This window comes from Castor canadensis, chromosome 6 (assembly GCF_047511655.1).
Source record: "Castor canadensis chromosome 6, mCasCan1.hap1v2, whole genome shotgun sequence".
NCBI lineage: Eukaryota > Metazoa > Chordata > Mammalia > Rodentia > Castoridae > Castor > Castor canadensis.
The window spans coordinates 3292380-3319203 of record NC_133391.1 but is presented as its reverse complement, the minus strand read 5'-3'; the positions used below and the strand labels follow the sequence as shown (position 1 = coordinate 3319203).

The 26824-nt window shown below is 52.3% G+C and overlaps 1 protein-coding gene across 1 annotated transcript; it reads left to right on the top strand.

Moving 5' to 3' along the window:
* The first annotated feature begins 1763 nt into the window (after window positions 1-1763).
* LOC109685320 (delphilin-like) lies at window positions 1764-21104 on the top strand. Its single transcript, XM_020162108.2, has 16 exons — window positions 1764-1805; window positions 2485-2545; window positions 8740-8883; window positions 9098-9195; window positions 9419-9536; window positions 10250-10605; window positions 11203-11619; window positions 13897-13984; window positions 14782-14859; window positions 15361-15557; window positions 15885-16040; window positions 16152-16238; window positions 16868-16997; window positions 17086-17204; window positions 18104-18268; window positions 18485-21104. The coding sequence occupies exons 1-16, from the start codon at window positions 1764-1766 to the stop codon at window positions 18554-18556; spliced, it is 2328 nt and encodes a 775-aa protein (XP_020017697.1). The 3' UTR covers window positions 18557-21104.
* The last annotated feature ends 5720 nt before the right edge of the window (window positions 21105-26824 follow it).

Here is a 26824-nt window from a genome sequence, read left to right as displayed (position 1 = left end):
ACAGCCCCAGCGGACTCGTGTCCAAAGGCTGAGGTCTGAGAACAAAGGGGTCTCCCTTATATCCCCTTGCAAACAGGTTACAGAAGTGAAAAGCAAAGCTCAACCCGTGTATGGCTGCATGTGACTCCATTGGCTGTGTCATTCCCCCAGTGCACTGTGACCTTCATGTTCCAGTTCTTTAAGTTTTATCTCCCTGCTTTGCCATCCCTTGCAGCCTGTCTGTCTTCTGGACCCCCTTTCTTGCTACAGAACTTGTCCCCCTGTGGTGTCTGATGCTGGAGGAGGAGGAAGGTGGCCATAATATGGTTGAAAGACTTTCATTAGAGAGTCCCTGATCTCCCGGGAATGGACGTTGCGATAGGATTGGGTGGGGGGTATCTCCTGCCTCTGATCTTGGTCTGCCTTTAACCAGGGGTGCTGGATGATATCAGCCACAGTGGGCCTCCCTCTGGGGTCGGCAGTCAGGATGTAGTGGGTCAGTTGTTGCACCTCTGCAGACAGGCATGCTGGAAACTGGAACGTCAGATGCCTGATCTGCTGCTCCAGCTCACAGGTGGTGTCTTCGCTAAAGGGGAGCGAGCCCGTCAGGATGTAATATAAAGTCATTCCTAGACTCCACACGTCCACGGGAGGCCCCTCGTAGGCCTTCCCATCAAAAAGTTCAGGCGCCCAGAAAACATCGGTGCCACAAAACATGAGCAATTTTTCCCCGGCTTGGACAATGGCACTGAGGCCAAAGTCACTGAGTTTCACTGAGCCACTACCATTCACCAAGATGTTGCTTGGCTTGAGGTCGTGATGCACAATGCCCTTGCTGTGACAGTGGCTCAGTGCACAGGTGACCTCCCCCTCCTCCAGCCGGCCTTTCTCCAAGACGTAGTTATGGAGGTCTCCCCCACCGGCAAACTCCATCACCATATATAATTTTTGGGATTCTATTACATGAAACTAATGCACAATGTTCGGGTGATCGATAGTTTTCGTTAAGGCCACCCTCCGAGGATGTGGGGGCAGAGCTCTGCTCCCCTTTAGAAATGATTTGGATGGCCACCTGGGCTCCTGTAAGTCTGTGCCAGGCCAAATTAACTTCACCAAAGGCGGTATGGGGCATGTGTATCACTAGAAACGCCTCCCTCAAAAGCCAGAGATCCCTGAATAAAGAACCCAAGAGGTGCTGCAAGGTCCCGACTGTCTTGGTGAGCAATTCTGCAGTTGAGCCCAGGTCCAGGGCATGTGAGATGGAGCAAGCATTGTGGGGTGCGGGCAAGGCAGATCCCCTGTGCGCTCAGCACTGACTTGTGTGGTGCAGCTGTCCCCTGAGGTGTCCCGTCCTGAAGCATCACATCATGGCTGGCACATCATTGAACTGTGACAGAGATGGTCAGTGACAGAGTTTCCCAGCTTTCCTGTGTATCGTGTCCTGTATAATCCATTGTGGACCCTATTGTGCCGGCTGACTTTTTGCAGAGTGTCTTGCTAGGGTATTTCTCGCCTTGGCTGAGCCCTGGGTGTCTCACGAGGCCTTCTCATGTGAATCTGCATCTGGGGTGGACGCGATCTCACAGCTGAGCTCAGTGTTGCACTCGCTGAAGGTAGGATGTGAGTCATTCTGTGTTTAGAAAACTGTGAACCACGGCTATTGTGAGTCACAGGTTGCTTTCAGGGCCTGCTGCTCCAGCTGGAAGGGCTGTGTGTAGAAATGGTAGAGTCTGTGAGCACAGGAGTGGACCATCCCATGTGTCAGATGTCACCACAGACGGGTCATGGTCCTCACCCTAAATGAGTCTGTGGCCCAGAGGGCGAGAGTGCCGCAAACCCTGTTGAAACTGTGCCCTGCTCTAAAACTTGGCTCCCCGCCAAATGTCACTGTCTTGGTTTTGAATGTGTCAGCCACCAGGATTTCAGGGCTTCAGGTCTCAGAGGGTCGTTCCTCTCCCAGGTCCATGGCGCAATGTCCCGAAAAAGGACAAGGTGTCCCTCGTAGCATGGCAGCTTGCTGTGGTCCTCCCATGCTGAAAGGGATGGAAGGATTGGACAAAGTCCATCAATTTCTACTCTGATGGCCCCCACTGTCCATCATCCAGAGCCTCAAGGCCTAATTGTTCCTAAACGTACCACCTCTTAACACTGATGCCTAGGGTTGAAGTTGAACGGGAATTTGAAGGAAGAAACACAGTCACATCCTGGCTCCCCACCTACACAGGTGTTGGAGACCCCGTGTTCTGAGCGCACCCCGTGGGGGTGGCATCTCTGTGTGAAGCACAGCTTTCTGAACACCCCGTGTTTGAGGTAGAGCTTCGGCCCCACATTGTGACGGCCCAACGGTCAGGAACATTTTGAGCTCCTACATTCTGTGGACCTAGCCCTGAAACACATGGGGCAGACACAAGAAGACATTGTGAGCACATGCAGGTCAGAGGGAAGTCACAGGCACAGTGGCTCTTCTGCCACCCTCTGTGCTAACTGCTCACCATCCTCACACAGCTGATGTTTGAGGTCGAGAAGGGAAAGGGCAGGCTCCCCGAGTCTCGGCTTTGTGTGAGAGGTGAGTGGAGGGCTGCGGTGGGTATGCACTAGGCCCATCCCCTGGAATAGCTCCTCTGGGAATCTGAGTTTTCAAGAGGATTGGGGAGAAAAGGAGCACTGTCCTTGTCTCTGGGGTTCCTGCTCCTCTTTGTCCTCCTCCCCCTCTTCCAGGATCAGTCCAGATGGTCTCTACCACTCCTTTTTCATGATCCAGAGGGTGTTTCCTGTGGTTTGGATGACAGGAAGTAGACTGATCACAGCTGGATGATGGAACGTTTCATTGCATGTACTCCAGGTGTAAGGAGTCCTGCTCTACCTGTGTCACGGTTGTCACAGCCACCTGGTCTTGGTTTCTGGCAGGTCAGTTTTCCTTGGCCAATGTGGCTTTCCTAGTGTTCTGGAGATCACTAGATCTGTCACCTGTCCCCATCAGAGGAGGAGTTCTGCAGTCCAGCCACACTGTCACCTCCTCACCTTGTTTGCTAGAAATCCTCAGTAGCCACACAAATAAGACCAGATAAATAAAAATGTACATGAAACATTTACCAAGCTTGTGTCTGCCCACTTAAAATTAGGAGTGATGCCAGCTATGATGGATTTCCATCCACCAGTTCCTGATTTCAACAGGGGGAGCTCCTGGTCCTCGATAATGCTGTCACTCACAATTATTAACCCAAACTGCTTCAGGGAATGAAGCCATGAAGCCATTCTGTAAATGGTTGCATGTTTTCAAATTTGAATGATGGCTATTGAGAGTCTTGGTCACTGCAGTTTTGATCCTTCTCTAGAGCAGATGTCATCAGGTTTGTGGTGGATGACTTTTGTCTGGAAAACTTCTGACTTAGACATTCTGACAATTGCAACCTGAACAGCATTTGTGAGATTCCAGGATGTCACCTGCACATAGACAAAACTGGACAGAACACTGGACTCCAGGTGGGCACAGCCTAAGTCACTAAATGTCTTTGTTCCTTAGATATGAATGAAAGGGTTTCAGAGGCACTGACTCCCACCTGACCTTCCTTCACTGGCAGTGCAGCGTGGGGTCATGTCAGATCAACTAGGACACCTACCTCATCAATAGGATGACATCAGACCTCGGGACAAGGCTGTCCCTGCCACAAAGGGGCATTAAAGCCCAGCAAGGTTACTGGTGGAGGTCTTCTGACAAAACTTCTTGGTGTCTGTAGTTTGGGGAAAAAAGCTGTTCAGACAGGAAGGGAAGTTGTCAGAATGCAAATGGAGTCACTTGTGCCCACCCATCGAAGGTAACCAAGGCTGAGAGGTCAGGAAGAAGCGGTTCCTAAGCAGAACCACACGATTCCAAAGCCCACACCTGTCCATTCCACCTGAACGGGAACTGACCCCTTGCCTTCCTACTGCCTGCTATGGCTGCTGCTCCAGACACCCAGAGACCCCTCCCTGTGTGTGTCCTTCGAGACAGGAGGGCGATCCAACACACACCTCTGCTGATACACCGCGGGGTTCATCAGCCATGGGCACAGGAGTAGGAGGAAGCATTTCTTCCTTCTCAAGCTACAAACACCTGTCCCCTGAAGTCCCTATGTATGCCCTTCACACCATAGCCCACAGCCTCCCCGTTTCACAGGGGTAAACAGACTCTCTAGAAGCCGTGATCCTGTAGGACAAAAGGCCTCTGGATGTGCTCACTCACACCCAAGGGGGAGCCTGTGCTACATTGAGGGCAGAAGGCCGTTTTGGGGATGGACAATCAGGACAGGCTGAACCTTGAATTCATGAATAACCCACCACGCCTCTCAATGACAGGAAGAGCCACTCAGGGATGGCTGTCCTGGGAACACACCTGGTCACCACTTCCCTGGCTCCTCCCTTCTGGGGACACTTACGTTCCGTTACTGCTCCCCTGTGGGACCTTGAGTCATTAGAATTCTCACCGAGTCTGTTTCCTCTCATTTCCAGCCAAACACCACAGATGCTGCTGCAGCGGGGATTCTGTCAGCACCGTCTGGTGTCCTGCTGCCCTCGGTCCTCGGATACAGGCCACCATGTGCCCACAGACCGTCCCATAACCCTCTGTCAGAACAACAACGAAGTAGGCAGGGACAGCTCTACACCCCTGCCCAGCTTGAAGCAGTTCCAAGAAGTTGAGACTTCCGCCCCATTGCACCAGGATCGCTTTTGTTGTTCTGACAGGGGGGATGTGGAGGAAGGTCCCCCTTGAGGAGGCATGGTGGAAACAAAATTCCAGCTCCAGGTGGAATGAGGAAGTGAGGCCAAGCGCTCAGATGTCAACCACCATCCAAGGCAGGAAGAAAGGATCAAGACCCAGGGAAAAGGACACAGCTGATCCACAAAACCCCACATGATCTGCCCCAAGCCCACGTCAGCACAGCAGCAGGACAAATTCTTCAGCAATGCCTTGAATAAACCTTTGCTTCCACATCTGCTCTCCATAATACTTTAAACACCTGGTGGCTGTGGAGTCCTCCACAATCCCACCCCCACGACCCTCACCCACCTACCTGGCCTCTCACCAATCCACTACCCATTCCCATCTTTTTTCTTTTTTTTTTTTGGTGGTTGTAGGGTTTGAACTCAGTGTCTCACACTTGTTAAGCAGGCATTTTACCACCTGACCCACTCTGCTAGCCATTTAGAGTTGGGTATTTTCGAAATAGGATGTCACAAACTATTTGTCCAGGCTGGCTTCGAACCATGATCCGCCTGACCTCTGCCTGCCGTGTAGCTAGGACACAGGCATGAGCCATGGGTGCCTGGCTGCTCCCCATCTTTGAACCTTACCTGTCTGCCTGACACCCACCCTCCTCCCCTCCCACCCTATGCCTACTCCACAACACCTGACCCCTTTCCATCACCCTAACCCTACCCAGCCTCCTGACGCCCTCCATCTCTCCCTTCTCTAACCCCCACTCTTCCTTGGCCTATCCTTCCTCTTGAGGCTCCCTGACTTCCTTCCACCTACACCATGACCTCTTCACCTGACTAACCCCTCTGCACCCTATTCCCATTTGCCAGTCCTACGCACTTCCCTGACCCCTACTATTTTCTGACCACCTTACACCCTCCCTCAACCCTCTCCATCTCCTCGAACCTTCCCCACCTTCTTACCTCCCTCACCTTCTCTCATTCCACATCACCTCCCTTACTCCTCCCTCACTCCTCCCCCCCTCTTCCCACCCATCCCCACCACCCTGACCCCTCCCCACCTCCCTCACCCCTCCCTCTTCACTTACTTACCTGGACCTCTCCTCACTCACTGAGCCATACCTCTGTAAATTCTACCTATTTTCATGACCACTACCCACTGCCCTGTGTTCTGGGGTCCTGTTCCTGGTGGGCTGAGAACCCAAGGACACAGAGCAGCCCCTCCCCACACACACCAGCACATTGTCAGAGCCTCAGAACCTAGTGGATGCTCACAGTAGATCCCAGGCCAGAAACAGGCCATCTCTCCAGGAGATGGGCATCTTCATAACCAGAGGAGCTCCCCACTAGGAGGCGACCTTGCGCCCCTCAGCCAGGGTCCAGGCACCAGAGCCAGGGAGGAGGTAGACTGGAGGCAATGGGGCCACCCCACAGAAAGGATTGCAAGAGTGCCCTGGACCCATCGGGGATGCCTGAACCTTGGCTAGGCTTTCTACCAGGACAGACCCATTGGCCTGAAGGACCCATGCCTGTGCCTTCAGTCCTGGCTCCACTGTGCCCAGCTGGGCCTAGGCTCCAGTGAGCAGAAGGCCAGGGTCTCTACTTGCAGTGGACTGTGCGCTTCTCCCTGCCTTTCCTGACCACAAAATCGGGGCACACACCCGAAGGGAACAAAACTGCACTGCAGCGTGGCTCCTCTGCTGCCACGGGACTTCATGATCTTCAGCCCCCAACACGGATGGGAGTCCATGTGCATTTCTCCTGAAAGCACATGAAGGGAAGTGGGAGAGGGGCACAGACTCATGGCCATGCAGCCCTTCCCCCAGGCACCTGCAGTGAGTCTTTTGCCTGGCCCCATGCCCGTACTCAGTAGGCGCTCACTAGCTACTTGCTGAGTGGAGGATGGGGTGGGTGCCAACCAAGCTGCTCAGTGGGACACATCTGTCAGGCCATTTTCAAAGGGTGAAAGGACCCAGGTCAGCTGTCCTGAGCAGGAGCTGGAGATGGTGTTGAGGTGGGGATGAGAGACTGGAGGAGGAGGGTGAGAGACTGCAGGGGGAGGGGGAGAGACGGGAGGGGGAGGGGTGAGAGACTGGAGGAGGAGGATGAGAGACTGGAGGGGGGAATGAGAGACTGGAGGGGGAGGGGGAGAGACTGCAGGGGGAGGATGAGAGACTGGAGGGGGAGGGGGAGAGACTGGAGCGGGAGGGGGAGAGACTGGAGGGGGAGGGGGAGAGACTGGAGCGGGAGGGGGAGAGACTGGAATAGGGGAGAGACTGGAGGGGGAGCGCGGGCTGTCCTGGACATGAAGCCCCTGGAAGCTACAGCCCACACTGTGCAAACGCAGTGATTCTGTCCCTGCCTCTGACAGGGCATTTGTGTGTCAACAGGTTCCAGAGGTTTGAGCACTAAGGTGGGGGTGAGAACAAAGCCCCCTCCAGGCCCGGGGTCAGCAGGGGTAGGCTTTGCAAAAAAGCCTTCCTTGGGCTGATGTGAGCAGGGACACTGAGGACCCCATCCGTCACCTTCCCGTCCCTGATACAGGACAGAGGGCCACAGTGCCTCTGACAATGTCAAGGTCCCAGACAAGATGCCTGAGCCCAACCCCCAATACAGAAGGAGCCTCGGTTTGTTTCTTAATGAACTACATCCCCCCCTTATCTCCAGGCCACCCAAACTCTGGCTGTACAAGGAGTGGCTGCCCAGGGTGAGGACGCCAGCCTTGTCCCAAGCAGCTCCTAGGCAGGCAGGGAAGGGTTGCTTCCCTCAGTCATTTCCCGAAGACATCCTGGGAGCCCTGGCACCTGGTCCTGACCCTGCTGACACCTGTGCCTTGCTCAACAACCCCTTCCCACTGTCCCAGCCAGTCCCCATGGGTGGCCCAGGGCACTGAGCTCAGGGTCTGCAGATTGTGACCCCTGCTGCAGGGTCTGCTCCACCTGGGTGTCTGCACTGCCAACCTGGCCAAGAGGAAGAACAGTCACCTTCTGACACCTCAGTGAATTTGAGGGGCAGAAGAGGAGGCCAGGGCTGGTCGCCAGTGGGGAGAGGTGGGCAGCCTCACCTAGCATTGATGTTTTCTGCAGGACATAGCACCCCTACTTCATCTGAGCCACAGGAACTTGAAAACAGTTGTTAGGACCAATGTCCTAAACCTCGGACCTTGCTAATGGGTGCGTCACAGCTCTCTGCCTTAGGATGTTGGGGTTCTCAGGTGTTTGACACTGGCTAGAGGTACAACTGTCTGGTGGGCAGTTCCGAGGAGCCTTGTCAGAGGCACAGCCAGGGAGCATCTGTGCCTGGGGACAGCAGAGAAGCGTGGGGTTGGGGTTTCTCACAGAGCAAGGCCAGGTCGGAGGACAGAGGGCCAGGCGGAGCAGACCCTGTGAGCAGAGTTTCACAGTGGTCAGGCCCTCGGCTCAGTGCTGGCAGGACTCCATGGCAGGACAGGGTGACATGACTCACAGGATATCTTCAGCAAGCATCTTTGGGGGGCAGCTTTTCCAGGCCAGTGTGGGTGCTGCCCAGAAGTGGGCGGGCGTCCTCACCCAGGACACTCAGCAGGCCACCTGGGGGAACAGGTGGTTTTAGTTTGTTGAGAAACTGCAGTGAGGCTCCTTTTGTTTTGGCTGTGGCTCAAGCCTCTCCTCTAGACTTCCAGCATGCTTAGAGGGCTGGCTGAGAAATGTCACAGGATCGGGGACAGGGCAATGATGGCAGCTGTCCCCCTCAGCGTCCCTGCCTGAAACCCTGTGATGAAGGCTTTCCTTTTACTCTACCAGCCTGTTTGGGCCGCACTGATCCGAACACAGGGTGTTGAGACCCTGAAAACATGGTGTCCTGTTGGGAACAGCTGGGGCCTCCACTCTGTCCTCTGTGCTCAGGCTGGCTGCTCCCAGGTGCTCCGGCCACCTGGTTTCTGTCCTCAGGACTTCCCCTAAACAGTTACCCTAGACACAAGCAGAGAAGGCTCTGTGGTCTGGAGTGCAGACATGTCTACCCTTGCTCTCCTTACCTGTGGAGGCTGAGAGGACAGGTCCCCAGCCTTCCCTGCATATCCCACAGCAGAGCCTGAGTCTGAGCTGGAACTGGAGCCGGAGCCCACACCAGAACCCACACCAGAACCCCAACCACGGAGCTCCCTTAGGGCCTCCTCCATCTGCCGCCGCAGCCTCCACTCCCAGGGCCTGGAGTCCAGCCTCAGCTGCGGTAAGGCCCCGGATGGAAAGGCTGGGTTCAGTTTCCCCTCCTGCACAATGGGCTTGGTGAGATGAGGAATGACAGGGACTGATGGGGGTGGGTGGGCTGAGTGGAGCTGCTCCTGGTTCTGTGAGGCCTGTTGGGTCTGGCTTGGGTCTGGGCTGGAGCCTGAGCCTGAAAGCTCAGATGTACTAAGTGGAGCTCTGTGGCACCCTCCCGGAAGGTCTCGGCGACTGCCCTGATATGCCTCTTCCTCTGATCCCAGGGGAGCGCCAGGCTGGTGATGGCACCTCCCTCCCTGAGACTCCCAACCCCAAGATGGTAAGACTTTTTTTTTTTGCCTTCCAGGGGTGCAGTGAGGGGTGGGCAATGGGAGGCCCATCAGGTGAGATTCAGGGGACCCCAGAGCACGGCATGCTGGTGTTTTTTTTCTGGCTGGGACAGACTACCCACGCCTGGCCTCCAAGACCATGTTGGGTCCATGTGGGGACAGTGGGAGTGGGTGGGACTCACCTCTGATTGGCCTCCCACCCCATCCCACCAGATGTCAGCTGTCTACGCAGAGCTTGAGTCTCGACTGAACAGCAGCTTTAAAGGGAAGATGGGGACCGTGTCTAAATCCCGGGCCTCCCCTCCAGGTCCAAGCCTCATGGGCACAGCAGGTAAGGACTCAGCTAGCCTCAGATCTTCAGGGGGCACTGGCCTCTGTCCTCTCGACTGTCTGTCTGGGTGTCGTCCCCACTCCCAGGCACACCCTCTGTCCTCTCGGCTGTCTGTCTGTCTGGGTGTCGTCCCCACTCCCAGGCACATCCTCTGTCCTCTCGGCTGTCTGTCTGTCTGGGTGTCGTTCCCACTCCCAGGCACACCCTCTGACTGACTCGTGGGGAACCCCAGAGTCCTCCATGCATGGTAGGAGCCACAATGTCAGTCTTGTCCCAGCCTCTCCTTTGTCCCCACTGTGGATCTGCAAAAGAAAAGGGCTTCCCCCCAAAGAAGTCCTCATGTTAGCCCGTGACTCCTGCATTGCTCTGTGAATGGCATACCTGGAAAGATAAGTTTCTCTGCAGTCAGAAGGCAGGACCAGGGGTGGAGCATGGTAGGGCGTGCCTGTAATCCCAGCACCCCTTGGATTGTGTTCAGTGAATCCAGGATGGGACATTTCCAGATAAATTAGAGTCTGGCCTGACCTGGGGCTAATTGGTGCTCCCTCCCACTCAAGCCTGGGAGGCAAGATTGCCCAGGGTCTGTGCCCAGAGAGGGAAAGTAGCTTGCCCTGGGACACAGAGCTGACCTGCCCTCAAGGGCCTCCCTTCCAGCCTGTGCCTGGAATCAGGTACTAGCTGAAAGGGGTCCTCATTTTCTATCCCCTACCCAGGGCCCAGGACCCTGTCCAGCGTCTCATGGCCAAGTGAACGGCTCCTACCCTCTCCCTGCTATGACCCGCTGTGCTCTGGGGGCCTGGCCTCCCCCAGCAGCTCTGAGTCCCACCCCTATGCCAGCCTGGACAGCAGCAGGGCACCCTCCCCGCAGCCAGGCCCAGGGCCTATCCGTCCGGACAGTCCCCTGAGCCCAGACCCTGTGCGGCCACCCAGCCGCAGGAAACTCTTCACGTTTTCCCATCCTATGCGGAGCCGGGATGCAGACCGCTTCCTGGATGTGCTGAGCGAGCAGCTGGGCCCCCGGGTCACCATCGTGGATGATTTCCTGACCCCTGAAAATGACTACGAGGAGGTGGGTGTGCCAGTGTGGAAGGTAGAAGGGGAGGGGGTGTGTGGACCTACTGAAGAACAGTGTCCCCAGAGTCCTTCAGGATACCTTCTGCCCTTGGGGTTTGCCTTGGATTATCTCTCCATGTGCCCAGGTCTGTCTTAGAATATGTCTCAGGCTACCCCACTCCCTGGCGGGAGCCATCCATTCCTTGCTCCAGGCTACCTCATCCCCTGTTAAAATCTATCCTGCCCCTTGCCTGAGGCTATCCTATATACTGTCTCAGGTTACCCCATTCCTTATCTCAGACTATCCCACTCAGTATCTCAGACTAAACCACTAGGCTTTCCTTTCCCTCTCCCCAGGCTAGCCCATCCTTTGTCTGGGGCTACCCCATACTCCTTGTTTCAGGTCAGTCCATTCCTTGTCCTGGGCTATCCTACAGTTTGTCAGGCTCTCCAGCCCACAGCCTTGGGCTGTCCTCTCCTTGTCTTCAGGCTCTTTTACCCTCAGCCCCAGGCTAGCCCACTCTGCATCCCCCCCACCACGGCGTACCCATAGCCACCCGTTCTGGTCCATGTGGGCCCATCGCCTTCCTCTCATCTGCCTTCTCCCAATCAGATGAGTTTTCACGATGACCAGGGCAGCTTTGTGACCAACGAGCGGAGCAGCGCAAGCGACTGCATCAGCACCAGCGAGGAAGGCAGCTCCCTGACCTACTCCTCCATCTCTGACCACATTCCCCCGCCCCCACTCAGCCCCCCGCCACCACCACCCCTGCCCTTCCACGACCCCAAGCCCAGCTCCCGCCCCTCTGACGGTTCCCGGGGCCCTCCTCAGGCACTAGCCAAGCCCCACCCCCAACTCAGTCACCCGGTCCCGCCCCCTCCCCCACCGCCCCTGCCCCCACCCGTGCCCTGTGCACCCCCCGTGCTGTCCCGGGGCCTGGGCCACCGGCGCAGCGAGACCAGCCACATGAGTGTCAAGCGCTTGCGGTGGGAGCAGGTGGAGAACTCGGAAGGCACCATTTGGGGTCAGGTAGGTAACGTGGGGCCCACTCACTGGTGCACTGCGGCAGGGGTGGCGGCCAGAATCGCAGCAAAGACTCATCCTCCCAGACTCTTGCAATGTCACCCTGAGCAGAGAGGAATGGAGGCCCAGCTCAAGAACATGCCCATCCTGGGGGGTCAATGCACACATGGAAGCCAGACTGTGTCCCTGAGCCAAAAATACAATGGGGAAAGAGAGAGAGAGAGAGAGAGAGAGAGAGAGAGAGAGAGATGGCAGCCACACACCCCTGTAATCCTAACTGAAGCACTTGGGAGGCAGAGTATGAGAATCCCGAGTTCAAGGCCAGCTTGGGCTATAGTGAGACCCTGTCTCAAAAACAAAACACAAAACAAAAGGCAGCTGGTTAAAATGCATACCCGTTTCCCTTTCTCCTTTGATGCTTGAATCTCCTCCCACACGATATCGTCAGTGTATACTTGACTACCTTGAGTGATGGGGAACTCACTACCTGTTGAGGCTGTCCATCTCCTGTTGGACAATCTTAACCATCCTTCTTTGTATTGCTCTGAAATTTTGTCTCCTCAAGATTCCCTTGCCATTTTCTGTCTGGCCCTTGAAATCAGACAGAACAAGAATATTCCTTTATCTACAAACTGACCAACCTGGAATATGAACAGGATTTATATTTCTTTGGTTTGTTTATTTTTTGGTGGTTCTGGAGTTTGAACTCAGGGCCTCACACTTTCTAGGCAGACACTCTACCACTTGTGCCACATCCCCAACCCTTTTTGCTTTGGTTTTCTTTTAGGGTCTTGCATTTTTGTCTGGGGCCAGCCTCAGACCATGATCCTCCTACCTACAGCCTCTTATGTAGCTGGAATCATAGGCATGCACCACCATCACTGGCTAGTTTTGTTGACATGGGTCCTTACTAACTTTTTTGCCCAGGCTGGCCTTGAATCATGAAACTCCTAACTTCTGCTTCTCAACTTTCTTTAGGTTGTTCCCCCAAGAATGTGTTTTCTAACTCAATAGTCCAGTGGGGATGACCTTGCCAAAGAGCAGGCCCTAAATGGAATTCCCAGTGGGGCTTGATCAGCTCAGGGGAGAGAACAGAGTTCTTGGACACCACACTTCCTATTTTTTTCGGAGGTACTGGAATACTCAGGGCCTCACATTTGTTAGGCAGGGATTCTACCTCTTTAGCCATGCCTCCAGCCCTTTACTCTTTAATTTTCAAATAGGGTCTTGCCTTTATGCCCAGGCTGGCCTGGATATCCTATCTACACTTTGCACATAGCTGGGATGACAGGCGTGTGCTACCATGCCCAAACTCTGCCTAGGATTACAGGTCTGAGACACTAGTCTGACACCATACTCCTTTCAATATGGCCTGGGGGGCTATTCCTTTCCAGTGCCCACCATCAGCTTCAACCTTTTATCTTTTTTTCTTCTTGGGACCAAAAGCATGCCTCACACACATCCACCCTGAGCAGGCACGTTTCGTTTTTCCTCATTGCATCCCCCAGGCCTCAGGGCTGTCTCCTGCCCTCAGATCCCAGATGGTATCAGCCCATTTCTCCAGGGAGCCTTCCCATGTTACTAGTGATGCTTCTCAGCAGGACAAGGCCACAAATAGAGACCTAAATGCAGGGTGCCCGGAGACCTTACTCCTACCAGCTTTAGATGAGTCCTCTAGTTTCGGTTTATAGTGTAGTCCTTCCACTGGCCAAAATCAAGTCTGTATCAGGTTCCTTGCCCTCCAGCCATGTCCCAAGACTTCATTTCTCTACCTGCCCTCCCTTTGGGGTCTCTCTCTTGGCAAATGCCCTCTCTCCACTCCCTGTCTAAGCCTCAGATGGTCACTTTCTACCTACCTCACTCCACCGCCTGTCCAGCTCCCAGCCCCTGGCTACTTCAGCTGTCTAGGGCAGCTCCACATTGGACTCACTCCCTGTAAAGGAACCTTCAAAATAGGACTAGACTCCTCAGCTACCTTCTTTCCCCTTGGTTAGCATCAGCCCATTCACAGCACCATTGCAGAGAAGCCCTCTGGCCCAGCTTCTTTGTAGAGTTTGAAGAATGGCTACATTATTGACTCCAAGGAAAGATGACTCCTCTCCTGAGAACTTGGATGATTTAACTTCATCTGCAGTCTTCTGCTCTTGCCTTCATCCCCGGGGCCTGATGGCTGATCTCCCTCCAGGGACCCCCAGAATAGCCATCAGAGGGTGGGCTGAGCAGGGGAAGGCAGTCTAGCTATTGCTGTGCCTCTTACTCTGAATTTCCCATGCTCCCTTGCAGCTTGGGGAGGACTCTGACTATGACAAGCTGAGTGACATGGTGAAATACCTCGACCTGGAACTCCACTTCGGTACCCAGAAACCTGCGAGTGAGTGGCCCGATGGCCCTGGGGGAAGCCCAGACACCATGCTGCCCCACTTACTGCCTTCTGTAGTGTCCTCAGGCTTAGAGTCCCTGAGGGCTGTACTGTGGACATTTACCTAATGTGTCTTCCAACTTTCAAGTCCTGGGTTAGTTTTTTCCATCTCAAAATGGAGATAATAATGGCTGGTATTTACTTTGTGTTGATCAAATGCCAGGTGCTGACTTTACACAAATCTCTTGACAATACTACTAGGTAGATAAAGTGATCACCTCCACTTCCTAGGTGATTTGCTGCAAGCCACACTGCCAGAATAGGGTGAAAGAGAAGGTGCCCACAAATATCTCTTGCAATCTCTGTCCCCTCAGCCCTTTCTGGTATCTTCTGTAGTGGTTGGATGGGATTCTAAGCAGCCAGGGTTATTGTGTGTGTGTGGCTGGTGGTCCAGGATGGAGGAAAAAGGCTTGTCCATTCAGGAATCATCTGAAAGGTTGAGAGGTGGCTGGTTTTTCATTGCTGTGCCAGCTTAGCCCCCAGGGCCCAGGGGAGAGGGCACCTGAGGAGATGGAAATGGGAGGATGAATATTCCACATAGATGAAATGTGATGGGCTGGACCTGGGCGACCCCAAGTGGGAGACTGAGGAATGAGGGGAGCATGGATGCTTGGAGTTGATTTAGTCCAGGTGGTGCCTGGGAGGAAGGGGGCCCTTTATGGTTGGCTGTGGCTACACCTCTCCTGGGCTCTGCCACAGTAGCCCCAGCCTACCTCCAACCGCATTAAACTATCTATTTTCCCTTCCAGAGCCGGTGCCCAGGCCTGAGCCATTCAGGAAGAAGGAGGTGGTGGAAATCCTGTCCCACAAGAAGGCCTACAACACTTGTGAGGGGCCAGGGAACCCCGGGGGATTTTTGGAGTCAGGCAGTGGCCCTCTGGGCCACAGAGCCTTGGACCCACCTGGGTGGATGACTGAGATTAGGATGTGGGGCGAGACACCTGTCACCTGGCTAGCACAAGGCTAAGGGAATCCCACCTGGGCACAGAGGTTGACATTGGCTCCACCCCCTATTGGCCCCGCCCTCAGCTGTGGTCCCATCTCAAGCCACCTTCTCTACTCTGCCCTTTGCAGATCCTTCCCTAGTTCCCCACACCCACCAGCCCCACTCAGCTTCTTGGTTTCTGCTCACCAGCTAAGTCTGATCAGTCCCCAAGGCCCTTTTCCGCCTCTGGAACCGCCCCCGCCCCGCCCCCTTGTTTAGAAGGCCCCGCCCACCTCTTGGCTCCACCCAGTAGCCTGTGGCCAATCTTAAAGCCCCACTCTTTTGCCGGGCCCCGCCCCCTCCCGGGCCCGCCCCCGCCTCACACTCCCGGCCCCGCCCACAGCCATCCTCCTAGCGCACCTGAAGCTGAGTCCCGCGGAGTTACGCCAGGCGCTCATGAGCATGGAGCCCCGGCGCCTGGAGCCCGCGCACCTGGCGCAGCTCCTGCTCTTCGCGCCCGACGCCGATGAGGAGCAGCGCTACCAGGCCTTCCGAGAGGCGCCCGGCCGCCTCAGCGAGCCGGACCAGTTCGTCCTGCAGGTGCCTAGGCTGAGACGCCCCCTTCTCCTTCAAAGCCAAGGGCTCCCGCTGTGGCTGGACAGGGGTGGCGGTGGGGGCTGCCTCTGTCCCACGTCCCTTCTGTACCTCCACCCTGCTCAGACCTCTGTGTCCCAGTTTAATACTTAAATAGCCCGTTCCCACCCAGGGCCAAGGTAACTAGGATGACAGCGTCCCTAGGGATCCTACTTACTTTTCCATCATCCCACCCCTCAACCCCCCAAAGGTGGGGCAGTGGGTCCCCCGTGGGTCCCACGGTGTGGTGGAAAATGGATGAATGGATGAATCCTGGCACTGTCTTTGAGGCAGATGCTGTCAGTTCCGGAATACAAGACCCGCCTGCGCAGCCTTCACTTCCAGGCCACCCTACAGGAGAAGACCGAGGAGATCCGAGGCAGTCTCGAGTGCTTGCGACAGGCATCCTTGGAGCTCAAAAATAGCAGGAAGCTTGCTAAGATATTGGAGGTTTGAATGCATCTGCCCCCTGGTTGCCTAACCTGCTCCTCTGTCCCCTGGGACTTCCGACCTGGGGGGAAGGTGAGCACCTGGACCATGCACCTACCTTGTGCCCCGCAGTTTGTCTTGGCCATGGGTAACTATCTCAACGATGGACAACCCAAGACGAACAAGACCACTGGCTTCAAGATCAACTTTCTGACAGAGGTGAGGGCCAGGCAGCAATACCCATCTCTATCCATCAGGCTGGGAGGTCAAGCCTAAGTTGTGACAGAGGGGAGGAGAGGACATCATGACCCAGGAGGGCACCCCCCCAGAGTGGTGAATGGAAAAGTGACTGCAGCAAAGTGGGGGATTGTGGCTTCACCAGCCAAGCCTTAGGATTTTTTTTTTTTTCTCAGTACTGGGGTTTGAACTCAGGGCATACACCTTGAGTCATTCCATGAGCCCTATTTTTTTTGTGGTGGGTTCTTTCAAGATATGGTCTCGTGAACTATTTGCTTTGATCCTCCTGATCTCCGCCTCCTGAGAAGCTAGGATTACAGGCATGAGCCACTGGTGCCTGGCAAGACTGACATCTTGAAAAGGAGAGAAGTTGGAAAGAGAGTATCAAAGCCAGAAACTAGCTGGGCATGGTGGTACATATCTGTAATCCCAGTACTTGGGAGGCTAAGGCAGGAGGATCATGAGTTTGGGGCCAGCTGGGGCTACATAGCTAGACCCTGTCTCAAAAAAAAAGCCCAAAGCCAAGAACTGGCCCAGGAGAAGCTGAGGTCATGTGACCAGGAATCTTGGTGGGGTCCTGGAGAAAGTTGTGTTTTTGTGGTCACTTGCAGCTGAACTCCACTAAGACAGTGGATGGGAAGTCCACCTTCCTCCACATCCTTGCCAAATCGCTGAGCCAGCACTTTCCAGAACTCCTGGGCTTTGCTCAGGACCTGCCCACTGTGCCCCTGGCTGCCAAAGGTAGGCTGGGTGCAGGAGTGGGGAGGCAGATGCTTGCTGTCCTGCACTAGAAATGTGCCCTAATAGGCTGTGGTCCCCTTCCCCACAGTGAATCAACGGGCCCTGACCGGTGACCTGGCTGATCTCCATGGTACCATTAGTGAGATTCAGGAGGCCTGCCAGAGCATGTCCCCCTCCAGTGAGGACAGGTTTGCTGTGGTCATGACGGTATCCTCTGAGCAGCCAGACTGGACCCTGAGATGGCTATGTAGAGCTGGCTGTGGCTCCAATGGCCACTGAAGATCCCAGCAGAGATTTCAGACATAGGCTGCTGTGTGCCCAGGGGACCTGGAAGAGGTTCTGTCCTGGGATATTTAGATTCCAAGTGCTCATAGACTAGCATGGTTATACACACCTATAGTTCCAACTACTTGGGAGGTGAAGGCAGAAGGGAGGATGGAAGGTCCCTCTGCAGAGGGACTTGAGCTGTCCCATCAGATAGACCTAGGCCCAAGCTCTGACTCAATTCCTTATTATCTGTGTGACTTTGGGCAAGTCCCTTACTCTCTTTGGGCCCAGTTTTCTCATTAGTGAGAGGAGAGGTGGAATGGGACATCTTTTCACCTCATAGCAGCAGAGAGAGAAAGAGACAAAGACAGAGACAGAGACAGAAGAGGCTTTGCTGAGATGGAGTGGAGGTGTACCAAAGGGCTGGGGTTGTGGCTCAAGTGGTAGAGTTTCTTCCTAGCAAGTACCAGGCTCTGAGTTCAAACCCCAGTACAGCCAAAAAAAAAAAAAATGTAATAGAGAGAGCCACCATAAGTGGGTGGTCAGGGAAATGGGGACACTGGCCTCTGAGCAGAGTCCTAGGGCAAAGAGCACCCCCTTGTGGGGAGAACATCAGCTGGGTAACAGAGGCTGTGCTGGACCTGACAGATTCCAGGGTGAGCTTAGTAGGTGGTGGGTCAGGCCACCAAGCAGGACACCACTCCCTGCTTACACAGGACCTCAGTAGGCCCAAGGCAGAGAGAGAATAGGACAGCTAGGGCACTGTCTGGGGTCACATCCCAGCAAGGGAGGATGGGAGGATACCCAGCAGTGGCTGTTTTCTTAACCGAGTCCTGCAGTCCTTTTTGGAGACAGCCCAACCCACACTGCGGGTGCTGGACGGACTGCAGCGGGAGGCCATGGAGGAGCTGAGCAAGGCACTGGCCTTCTTTGGGGAGGATTCTCAAGCCACCACTTCTGAGGCCTTCTTTGGCATTTTTGCAGAGTTCATGAGCAAGTTTGAGGTGAGCCATGGAGGAGATCTGAAATGCTCCTTAGGGGATCACACCAGGGCCTTCTCCTTGAAGTCCAACTGGGAAAGGGTCCCAGTAAATGACATGTCCTCTTTTCCCGATGGGGAAGGGTTACAAGCTCAGTGCTGGTGGTCTAGAATGGGCAGAGGAAACAGGAAGGGTGCGGCAACACTGACCACACCCTTGCCTTGTGTTCCCATTACTCAGCGAGCACTCAGCGACCTGCAGGCTGGGGAGGGTCCTCGCAGCTCTGGGATGATTTCGCCTCTAGCCTGGTGACAGTGGTCATGCTGAGTCCTCTGCAGCCTGAGCCTGGAAACAGACTCCGAAGGCTGTGCCCCAAGATGCCACCAAGGTCAAGGTCCAGGGCCGCTGCAGCTGGAGCGTGGATCGTGTGGCTCAGCTGCAAGAGGGAAGGGCCTGGGTGCAGCCAGGTCACCTCCCAGGTCTCCAGCTACCTCAGCTTCCGAGCTCCAGCCCAAACCTCCTCAGCCCACCCTCCAGCCAGCGGGGACTCCCTGTGCAGTGGGAACCTGGGTGGCTGTGGCCTGGCTGTGCCTGGCACTTCCTGGGTTTTCTGCAGCCACCCCTGTCTTGCTGTGGGCCTGTTAAATAAAGTGCTGCTGGGCACCCCTGGGATGCTGAGCCCACAGGTTGACTGAGAAGTGGTCACAGCCTTGGAGCAGTGTCTACAGCTTGGGGGAGGCACACCCACCAAGGATGTGTGAACGTCCTCATTATGTCCACTCCAGGGGCCCACGGGGAGAAGAAGGACGCCATGGGCTCACACCACTGGGCCAGCATCAGAAGGCCTGGGGCCTCTTGCCCTGGACTTTGAGGGCCTCTCAGAGGACACTGGGCTGGCAGGATGGAGAGCCCAAAGTACTTGGGCCCTTGGGATGTATGTACCAAACCTAGTCTTGGAAGCAAAAGAAGAGACATGGATAGGAAGAGAGGGACCAGGAGGAGATACAGGAAGAACTAGAATTGAAAGATTTCAGAATTGACATTTCAGTCCAGTGGACAAGCTCAGATTCAGTTTAAAGGTGATCACATTCCAGGTGGGGAGCCTGGGAGTGGAATGGAAAGAGAAGTACACGTTTGGGTGACAGAATTTGGTGGCCAATTGCTAAGTTTCTCATCCTGATGGAGATGGGCAGCAAGGCAGGTTTGGGGGCACATGCACAATCTGGACACCTGTGGGACCCTAGAGATTGCTTTAAGTAAATCTAGGAACAGAGACAGAAATGAGCTGGATGCTACCAGCAGGTGGAGCAGTGAGCAAGGTTTACTTGTGCCTTGTTTTCCATGCTCTGATTGGCAGATCCCTGCAACGACCCTGTTACCTCTTCCCTTGACTTTTTCTTTTTTTTTGGCAGAGAAGTATAAAATGGGTTTTCAGCTTGTCTCCCCCACTTCAATCTACTTCCAGGCAGAATTTGGGACCCATTTGGTTCATCCAAGATTTGAGGCCATGTGTGTTCTTTGTTCTTCATTCACATTCACCATATAAAAATGCATACCTATAAAATGTAGACTTCAAGGAGGACTCTGGTTAGCGGGTTACATCTCTTCCCCAGCTTCATGCTCAGCTTCCGTAAGTTCCCAGTGCCCGAATCTCTGGGGAATAGATCAGATCCGTTAGAATTCTCATGTGAGATCCAAAGAGATTACTGATTCCACCACCAGGTGTGATCCCCAGGCCCTGCTACAACCTTACAGCATTTTCCTGGAAGTTAGAAACATGTACCACCTTTGGGAGATCCAGTCCCTGGATCACACACCTTGGTGAGTCAAGCACTAGCTAGGATTTCCCCCTAACATACCTTGTATCTGTTATCTATTTGCCACAGCAATGCAGTGTCACAAACTATCCCCAGACTCAGTGGCTTAAAATGACAACTACTTAGTGCTCAGGAGTCTGTGGGTCACCTGGGCAGTTCTGGGCTGTGTTCAGAGGATGCGTTCCTGTCTCTACAATCAGTGAGTCAGCTAAGCAGCGTGACTAATCAGGCAAGGTTCTCATCCATGTCTGAGGCCTTGGCTGAGAAAGCGGGACAGGATTGCCATGCATCCTGCATGCATTAGCCAGGATCACTTATATAAAGGAGCAGGGGTCCAAAAGAACAAAAAAGCAAAGGCACAGGAAGTCCCTTCCTTCCATCTTTTTCATTACATTGTGTTCTCAACACCAGTAACGAGGGCAGCTCAGGTGCTAGAGGAAGGGAAATGGGTTCCATGCTTGATGGGAGATGCTGCGTGAAACTTGTCGCACAGGAAATGCACTCAGGGAAGGGTGGAATATCAGGGCCACTTTTGCAAACAACCTGATGGCCAATCTGTTATTAGGTAGCCCCTTGCACCTTGAGCTGCTGTATCCTTTAAGATGTTAAAGAGGTTTTCAGCAACCTGTTGTCCTGCTGTCTCATGTATGGGAATTTGGAGGAATTTCCGGTCTGATTCCTGGAGTGGGGAATACCCAGAAATGCTGGAGGTGGCCAGTAAGACACAAACCTAGCAATTATTTTTGTTTATTCTTTTGGCAAAATGCTGAACCCAGTCTAGGAAAAAGTTGGTTTCTAAAATGGGAATAAGTAAAACAAAAGATGATAATTTCACAAATACATAGTGAAAATTACTGATCTGGATCTCTTTTGAAATGAGTACTTTACGTCTTATCAAGGTTATCAAGAATAAGTGGCCTTTGTGCCTAGAGGTGAAGTTCCTGTGGTGAGTTCCATGGTTTAACTTAACTGTGACAGTTCCAGCTTGAAATGCCAAGAACCTTGATGGCTGTAGGAATGGAAAGAGGACAGGAAAAGGACCTTTCCAGGGAGGAGTTAATCATGAGATTGTCTGACTATTCTTACAGATCTTTCTCAACACCAAAGAACCAGGCCTGGTTGGCCATCCTGGTTGTGGCAAGACCTTAAGACCAAATTCTTTTAAAGTCTATTGAAATTTGTTCAAAGCAATAACATGTTTTGTTAGTGAAGTTTATTCCTCATCAAATAGGATGATCAAATAGAAATGTCTAAGAAAAGGTGAGCCATACAAGGCCTACAAGAATTGAGTCCCAGAGAAGAAACAGGAGCTGTTTTAGAATTAAATTTTTTAAAAAAGGACCAGTGGTAAAACCTTTTTCTAGGGTAAGGTTGTTTCCTGACATAGCTCTTGTTTTTTTTTTTTTTTTCCTCACAATACTGGGGTTTGAACTCAGGGCCTCACACTTGCTAGGTAGGTGCTCTACCACTTGAGCCACTCCACCAGCTCTTTTTTATGTTGGGTATTTTCGAGATAAGGTTTCATAAACCATTTGCCTGGGCTGACTTTTTAAGATGTAATTTTAAGATCCAGTGAGCTCTTTCTACCTTCCCAGAGTATTGGGGCCTCCAAGAAAAGTATAAGTAGAATTTGATTCCTAAGACCTTGGCTGATTATTGAATAATCTCAGAGGCAAAGGAGGTCCATTGTCCCTTTGAAGTGACAAGGGAAGACAAAATCTGGGAATTCTTTAGTGTAATAGGGCCATGTTAATCTCAGTGGCTTTTTCAGTCCAGGTAGGGAAGGTCTCAATCCATCCATGAAAGTATCTACAAAAACCAGAATGTATTGAAACCCTTGATATGGCAGTAACTGGGTGAAATCTACTTGCCAGTCCTCTTCCAGATAGTAAAAGCCATGTCTTTGAACTAGGGAGGTTAAATCCAGAGGGCATCTGCTCTGAGAATTGTTTAATGAGCAGACAGAGCAAGTCTTAGTTACTTCTTTGATAGTCTGAGCCAGGCCCTTCCCTGTAAACAGTTACATAGCTGGGTTAATTTGTATCTTCCAAAGTGTCAAGACTTATGGGTATTCCTAATGACTTGACATTGATGGCCTGAAGTAGGTGCTTAGTGTCTCAAGATTAAACCATCCACTTGCATTCAGATTGTACCCTTTTCAGAGGCCTACTGTGTCTCCTCTGGGATGTAATTGGGAGTAATGTATGAGACCACTGAGTGGGTGGGAATCAGGCCATCTCTCAAAGAGTCCGCAGTTTGGTCATCAAATCAGTTTCCCTCTGCTACTTGAGGTTCCTTTTCAATGTCCCTAGCAGTGACTATGGCTGTTCTAAAGGGTTGCCTGCCGTAAAAGCTAATAGTCAAGGGTCACACCTAATGGGATTCTCTCTCCATCCAAATAGCAGTAGGCAGTGCTGGCAGTAGAGTGGCTCAAGTGGTAGAGCACCTGCCTAGAAAGTGTGAGACCCTGAGTTCAAACCCGGGTACTGCCAAATAAGATGCAGATGCTGTAAAACCAGGAATCTGATTTAGATCTGAATATATGATGACCCTTTTCCTTTTCCTACCTCAGCCAGCTGAGCTGATGCATTGAATGGCAATAATTTGCCCCATCCCCTGGGATAAAGAGACCACAGTATATGAGACCCTGCAAGTACCCTCCTGAACAAAAGAACTTCCACCTCTGTTCCAGATATAATCTGAGTTGTCTGCTCTACAGGCAGAAGGTAGCAATGGAATGCCTATGCAGTCATGTGCAGGGAGTGTGTTCTTATGGAGTCAAGATAAAAAGGTGGTAGAATTGAAAATATTTCACATCTATAGAGTTACTTCTGGATTTTCTGATATTAAAGTCTGATACTCTAATAGATGGTTGTTAGACAGCCAATCAGGCCTCTTTAAGTTCTAATAAAGGAGCCACCTCATTGGGGGGCAGGTGGGTGAGACCTCCAAGCGCACTCCCGGAGTTAGCATGGATGCCTTCTGTACTGAGCAGTTGTAGCTATTTCTCCCAGGCAGCCAGGCCAGCCTTTAGCCGCTGGATCTAAACTGTTTAGACAAGTGCCCCACAGGCCTTTTTCCTGTCCCCAGGGACTGCGTCAGCATCCCCAGGGCTATTTCTTGCTTTTCACTCACACTGGTTAAAAGGATCTGTCTCTCAGAGGCAACCCCAGGGCCAGAGCATATAAGAGGGAGTCTTTGAGCTTCTGAAGGGCTGGTAATTATTCCCCCTCCAGAGTCAAGAGTTCTAATTCTTCATTGCCTTTCAAAGCCTTATGTAGGGGGTTTGGCTTACCATAGACTAGAATTCAGAGTCTGCAAAATCCAGCGAGGCCTCAAAAGGCCCAGGGTTGCCTATTGGTAATAGTCAGGGGCAATCTCAGTGTGGTCTGTACTAATTCCAGAGAGAGAGCCCTCATTTCTGGCGTCAGGATAAAACCCAAATAAGTGACCTTGTTTCACCAATTGTGCCTTTTTCTTGGATACTTTAAGTCCACCATCAGCCAGGAAATTTAAGGCCCCCATGGCTTGGTCTTTGGCTAATCCGTCTGTCAGGGAGCAGATGAGAAAGTCATCTACATATTGTAATATAGTTCCAGATTCTAATTTGAGGTCTTGTAAAACCTTTGGCCAAAATGGTAGAGAGGCTATCTCTGAACCCCTTTGGGAGGAGCAGTCCAAATTAACCAATTCAAGTGGTCAAGAATCTGACCACTTAAAAGCAAACAGTTACTGAGAGTTTAGAGCCAAGGGAATGCAGAAGCAAGCATCCTTTAGGTCTAGGATGTGTACCATTGGGTATCTGGAGGGATTTTTTTTCCCAGTAGTATTTAAGCATTTAGGACTCCTGGATGGATTAAGACAACAGTTTCATCAACAGTCCTCAGTTCTGTACTAACTATATTCTCTGTTAGGCTTGTGAATACCCAATATAGGAATGTCACATGGGAAGTCATAAAGGAACCAACAATTCACAAGTCAAACACTTGATTATGAAGGGCCTCAGTCCTTCAACAACTTCTGCCTTTAATGAGTATTGTTTTTGATGAGGGAATGGTACAGATTCAAATTCTACTAAATTTGAATCTGTACCAGTGGGACTTTTATGGCCCTCCTAGAAGTCCCCATTTCCAAACTAAAGTGTTAATAGGAAGGTCCCCTTTGGTGTCATCCAAAAGGAACTGAATGGCCCTGTTTCCCATGTCCAGCATCACCCTTGGCTCAGCCCCATGTCTGAGAATGGTACAGGTGGGCACTGGCTGATTCTGAAGGTCTTCTCACTCCTGGGTCATCATTTGGTGAGAGCTCAGCCTGAGGTTCCTTTGGCTCTCAGGACAATCAATCTTCCAGTAATCTTCCTTCCCACATTGCAGGCAGGAGTTTCAGAGGGCTTTTCCTTACTGGGACCACCTTTCTTCTAGTGTCTGGGCTTTTTGCAATGGTGGTAGGCCCCTTCAGGGTCTCCTGGGTTTTGCCAGGATGGAAAAGGGTGGCCTTGTAAGTCAGTCAATATCTGGGCTTTCCTTTCCTCCTTTTGCACTCTTTCCTCTGACCCTTCAAAATCCCCTTCTCAATTTTGATAGAGAAGGCTACCTATAGTCAATTTTTGTAATCTTCTCCCATTTTTTGGCAGTGGGGTTGAACTCAGAGCCTCATGCTTGCTAGGCAGGCACTCTAACACTTGAGCCACTCCTCCAGCCCTGTTTGGGGTTGGATATTTTTCAAGATAGGATCTTGTGAACTATTTTCCTGGGCTGCCTTTGAACTGCAATTGTCCTGATCCCTGCCTCCCAAGTAGCTAGGATTATAGCCATGAACCACCAGCACGCAGCTTTTAACTTTCTCCTTATATTTGGGGCAGACTTGGTGGCAAATTTATCTCTCAAGATAAGGGACCCTCCATTGAGGTAGGGTCCATAGAGGTATGCTTGATTAGAGCCTCTTTTAGTCTCTCTGTTGGATTTTCATTAGGTCTTTGGCCAGTGCTGGACAATTTAGTATAAAGGTTTCATTCTACCAGTGTGTAATCCTTCCACTATACAAATTATCATTTTATCTCTATACCAGTGTCACCCCATTATAGTCCCAATGGAGATCATATTGGGGGACTGCTATTTTTCCTATGGGGTATTTAGGGTCAGTCCTGTGGAGGTCAGCAAAAGCCTGAGTGGCGTGGTAGAAGGCTTCAGTGCACTTATCAGTATTATCAGAGAACTTCCCTAAGTCCTGTTTGATTTGTTCTAGATCCTGCATAAAAAGTTAATTGGTTCTGGGAGGGGGGCATAGCTCAGTGGCTGAGCACCTGCCTGGCAAGTGCAAATCCCGGAGTTCAAACCCACGGACTGCTCCCCAGTGTCCTCCAGCCTCCTGGAGGGGGAGACATTTGGCAGGTAGAGGTCTTGGATAGGAAAGGAATCCAGGGTGCGGAGACTGGGATCAGGAGCAGAGGGGGTGCTTGGTATTGGGGAGTAAAGTGAGGAAGGGGCTGGTGTTTTGGGGTCCAAGTTAGGAGGCTGGAACTATAGAGAATACCCCAGGTTAGGTGACATAGTTGAAGGGCCCAATGTTACCAGCAAAGCAGAGTGTAATCTGTAGGTAACTCAGAGATTTTCCTGGTCCCTCAAAGACAAGAAAGCCTAGATTATGGGACTTCTAACCACTTTCCCTCTTTTTCTTTTTTTTTTTTTTTTTGCCAAATAGATTCAATTGCAAAATAGTATTAAAATGTATTCTTCTGTTTTCAGGCCATTTTCTCTACTCTCTAATTGTGATCGTGGCCAGGCTGTGTTGCAGAAAAAGATGAGCCTTTTTCCTGAGGGTTGTAGGAAACCTGGCCCAGTTCTTCAGAATGCATCCCAAAGGAGAGTGCAAAGGGATAAAATGTTGGGACCCCAAAAAAGAAAAGAAAGAGTGGTGCTGGAGGAGGGGCTCAAGCAGTAGAGTGCTTGCCCAGCAAGCATGAGACCCTGAGTTCAAACCCCAATACCACCAAAAAATAAAAAAAGAGGTTCCTAGAATGATTTCCCCCATAGGCTGTAGAATCTTGGTATAGTGAGTTGAACCATTAGGTCAGGGGAGGTGTTCCCCATCTTATGCTCTAGTGACATCTGGGTCTTCAAGGTGCCCCTCGGCAGCCCCAGGAGACTGGTGTAATGTGCCTGTCCAATCCCCATCTGTCTAGGTCCCTCTTATCTTTTATTGGGGTACCGATGGATTAAAAACTTGCACAATCTCCTGTCAACTTCTGTAGGGAGGGAGGCTCATTACGAACTCAAGGGAAGACTCCTTATTGGTGAGAAGTGTGTGATAGGGCAGACCTGTAGGGCCTTCATGTCCTGTGGACAGCTGGGAGTTTGGGACAGAGAGGAACATACCAAATGACTGAGAAAGGCAGGGAAAGTGTTGGGGCAAACGTCTGACAAGCTGAAAACTGGAGCCACATTGCCCTATAGCAAGTAACCATGGGGGAGCAAGAGGGTCCAGGTTGGGTGGACCCAAGCAAAGAAACCAATAGGTGGGATGTGCCCAAGGAGCCTCTTCAGAACCATCACAGGTCAAGACAGGGGGTCTCTGTGTGGTCTGGGAGACAGCAAGGGGGTCAAAGAAAGAACACAGCATGCTCTGTAAAATGAAGCCACAGGTGGTCATGCAATGAATCAGGCTTAGAAACAGACAGGACAGAGACCGAAAAGACAGCTGGTTCCAGAGATACAAGGTGGTCTTGAAAGAAGTGACAAAGAAGACAAAGGGGGGGCGTAAAGGA